This window comes from Triticum urartu, chromosome 3 (assembly GCF_003073215.2).
Source record: "Triticum urartu cultivar G1812 chromosome 3, Tu2.1, whole genome shotgun sequence".
Lineage (NCBI taxonomy): Eukaryota > Viridiplantae > Streptophyta > Magnoliopsida > Poales > Poaceae > Triticum > Triticum urartu.
The window spans coordinates 634,899,817-634,903,854 of NC_053024.1; the positions used below are offsets into that span (position 1 = coordinate 634,899,817).

At 48.7% G+C, this 4,038-nt stretch overlaps 1 protein-coding gene across 1 annotated transcript; it reads right to left on the minus strand.

Moving 5' to 3' along the window:
- Positions 1-300: 300 nt before the first annotated feature.
- On the minus strand, positions 301-2,052 carry LOC125545513. The gene is made up of 2 exons (XM_048709471.1): positions 1,549-2,052; positions 301-945 (listed from the first exon to the last, which is right to left on the minus strand). Exons 1-2 carry the CDS (start codon positions 1,964-1,966, stop codon positions 866-868), a joined length of 498 nt encoding a protein of 165 aa, XP_048565428.1. The 5' UTR covers positions 1,967-2,052; the 3' UTR covers positions 301-865.
- Positions 2,053-4,038: the final 1,986 nt, after the last annotated feature.

Sequence of the window (4,038 nt, forward strand, 5' to 3'; positions counted from 1 at the left end):
CTGAAACTTATTTCATGAACGTCTTATAATGCAGAAGCCGAGGTAATCCCCTTTTTGAAAAAATAATCTACACTGGGAACAACATTTTATTCTTCATTGGGCACCAATGTAAGTCCAATAAGATCGTGAAATATATGTTGAAGGAATCCGCTGCCTTATTTCGGTCAATAGTGTCAGCTAGCTATGTCGCCTGTGTTTTTTTCTCAATCTTGCCACGTCATAAATTCAGTTCAGTGGGATCATATGATATCCTGAATAACAGCAAACACAACTTGCTGTTAAGCTGGACAAAGAAATCTATTTCAGGGCAAACCGTTTCTGCACCTTTGCATTGCAGTACAACAAAATCAACAAATATGTTCATGAACGTCCTATACAGTGTCTACTCTTTGAAAGCAAATCAAAGTTCAAAGGAACATGATTGCAAGCTCAACTTATTTGCTAGAGCCAATAATCTACCAACATATTTGCAAGCTCAACTTGGCACAGTACAACACAGTTGGAGCTCCTAGTGATCATTTCAATGCAGAATAGAAACACTAGCAGCTCTCTGAATTGCATGTTTAAAACACCTCTGACAAATGACAAGCTTCTGATGCTTTCATTAAAGCTCAGACAACATATCGGCTCGAGATTTCTCGCTGTTCTGCGGTGTCATAAGTCATCTCCCTCTCTGAAGTTTTCGGAAAGCACCGATCTGTTATGTTATCCCGATAGCGTGCAACCGAAGCATCTCCTCGGTATAACATGTCTTAGAGCCATGTAAGCAGATTTCTTCAGCTTCAGCCACCTTCAGTTCAGCCCATCTTAGCACACATGTCATGGGATAAACTCGCAAACTCCCTAGTCCCGAGTTCCCGAGCTACTAGGTGCAGAGTTTGACTGTGCATGCCACTGTCTGTGCCCAATACTTGAGCCGAGCTTTCACTTCGTCAGGATCATCACCTGCCAAAGCCAGTAGTAACTGATCAGCCATGAGCAGCATGCCATTTGTTGATCACAAAGAAAAATAGGACATCATCATAAATGAATAGCAAATCAAAGACAGCTCCAGGTGCTTCGCGCTGCTGGTTTTGTATGAAGATATAGTGATATACTCAAGGTAGAAAGATTAGAATTTTTTAAAATTTGCAAATTCTTATTTTTAGGGGTAATTGTGTGTTGGAGAGAGGAGACATATTTTCTGTGGGGACTATTGCTTTGCTTTGTTGTGAAGCTTGTCTTGGAGAAGGTAGTTCAGCTTATTGAGTTCCTTTTCTCTTTCTGTTTTATGATGCAACTGGGGATGTGACTTGAGTGGGGATCTCCCACACTCATGATTTCTGTTTTATAAAACTTTTACCGCTCCATGGTTCATCAACCAAAAAGAAACAGAGAGAGAAAATCAACACTCTGATGTTCTGATCGTTATAATAAAAGGCAAACCATGGAGGCATAAACACAGAGTTCTGCCACAACGGCAGAGAAACCTTGCCATCTTCGCGGCATCCCGAAACAATTGTAACGAAATCGAAACAGACGTGCACAGGACAGGAAAAGAAGTCTTACCAGGGCCGGAGATCTTCCAGTCTGGGATGGGTGTGGCGGCGGCGGGCTCCAGCTGCCCGACCAGAGTCCTCTGCTCGTCGAGGAACCTCCGCGTCATGGAGTAGCAGAGCTCCAGGCCGGGGAGCGTCCCGCAGAGGCCCGGGATCTCGTGGTAGGAGAAGCCGAAGCCGAGGTCGAGGCAGCCCTTGAGCTCCTCCAGGTCCTCCTCCGTGAGGCTCCTCGTCCTCCCCACCGCCGCGCCGGCACTGCCACTGCCAGAGGCAGCGTCCGCCTCGAGCATGACGCACCTGCCGGTCCGCCGCCTCCGGGGCTGCCGGCCGTTGCTGCTGCTGCTTCTGGTGGTGGCAGGGTTGGCGCCGTCGGACGCCGGCAGCTGCGGCTGCGAGGAGAAGTAGGAGGTGGAGGAGATGGCCGCCATGCTCTCTCTGTCTTTCTCTTGAGACGTTTGTCTATCTGGAATTCGTCTGCTGCTGCTTCTTGGTCGGTTTCTAGAGTTGGCTTGGGCTGTGGCTTATTTATAGAGGCAGGGCAAGAGCTCGTTGGCTCATTGGCTGGCTGTACAGGAAAAGATACTTGTTTATTCTTAGGTGATTGATTAACTCATGGGAAGCCTACCTTTTCTCGGGCTAATTGTGCCAAGAAAACAACATTTTGAGTGTGACGTTCGTTTCTGTAGGAAGAGAAACAACTTATTCTATTTTAGCCATGCCATGCGCGAGGGCGTAGCTGGGCGCGTGCTTAATAAATAATCTGGCAACCAACACCTTGCTCTGAGCAAGTGTTCCATGGTACTACTACAGTGTGGCGGCCAACATTTCGTGTTAGTGCTGACGGAGTAAATGTCACTCTCCTGCTGGTGATGGTGGTGGCGGTGTCGGTATTGCGTTCTCCAGCTGTACGGGACAGGATCAGGCGCAGATGTTGGATGGGTCAGGACCGGAAATTGCGTGCACTAGGTACGACGTTGTCGTCAGGCGGCTTGCATGGCAGGGGCCGGCCGCGTTCTCGTGCGTGCGGTACGTGGCCACTCCGTCAAGTAACCACCACTAGAACCCTAAAAAACCACCACTTGAACCCCTGTGCCGCCCGCACGCGCCCTCGGCAACATATATCATGTCACTCCAAGCCAGCGCAACAAGTTTCTGCAGCTGGCCTGGCTCTTTTACTTTTACGTACTCGCACCCTCGATCGATCGACATCGACCGACCAAATGGTTGCTCATCACGTACTCATTTGACCATGCCTCCGCTCCACGCAAAACGCAATTCGACGGCCTCAGTAACTAAACACCACTAGCACTCCTACTAGTTCTCTACTAGTCGGAGTGTCGTATCGTGCTAATTCTTTACTTTTTTTTTCACTACTGCTCCTTTCGTTTTTAAATATAAGTCTTTTTAAAGATTTTAATATGGACAACATACGAAGCAAAGAGGATGTGGTTAAGAGCTGGGACGTGCCGTGCTACTTTGTACGTGGACATGAGGTGGCCAGGTGGAAGCCCTACGCGGACCTGTGTGGATAAGTACGAGCACGAGCACGAGCAAGAGAAGTTGTGGCCGAGGACCGCTAGCAGCGCCGGCCGCCGGAACCTTTGGTGCGGCGTGGGGCAGAAGCCAGCCGCCGTGAACCCACGAGCAACCGTCCCTGGCCGCTTATTTGATCACCGCCACGACGCCAGCCAGCCACATTTCGCTTGCTCAGCCGCCGTGGGGGATACCAGCCACGTGATTTGTCTCGGGCTGTCTCTGTGGATTCTGGTGGTGGTGGCCGTCCAAGGCCCCGACGGCAACGTTGCACCATCCAGCCAGCTGCATTGCATGCGTTGTTGATGCATGCGTACGTATGGAGGAGTGCGCACGTACGTGCGTGCCGCAACCAGGCAACACGTAGGGAGGATCCTACGTGGGGGCTGGGGACTGGGGTGTCGATATGCCTTGTTTTCTTTCTTTCCGGTCTCACGTGCTCTGTTCGGGATGCCATGATTGTGTAAACAGAGTGGATAGGATTTCAGGTGTGTCATGTCTAGTGCAATCATCCAGGGGTCACAAGGTTTCATTTTAGACGTTGCGGCTTGCCGTTACATCTTCTTAGGCTTGATCCTAGTTGATTATACCTGACGATGACGGTGTTTCGTTAGCACTCTTTGGAGTTGCTCAGATTTGATTTTCATGATGAAAACCTAGAATCACGCCTTCGGTGAGTGGATCAAGTGAGGGTGGTGCTTGAGTGTGGTTTCCTTCTTAGAGACATCGCTGCCAGAGAAGTTTTTCAGTTGTCCTTGTGTTGTCAAGAGATAGGTGATTGGTGCCGATGCTCGTTCTTGTAGTTCGTTGGTCATTTTTTTGTTCCCTTAGTTTTTTCTCTAGACATAACTTTGATTTTGTATGACTTTGCAATTTATTGATGTGGTCTTCTATGTGTTGGTGTTGATTGTATGCATCCTAATCATGCATAGATCATGTGTTTGCTCATTGTATTATATTGTTGTTT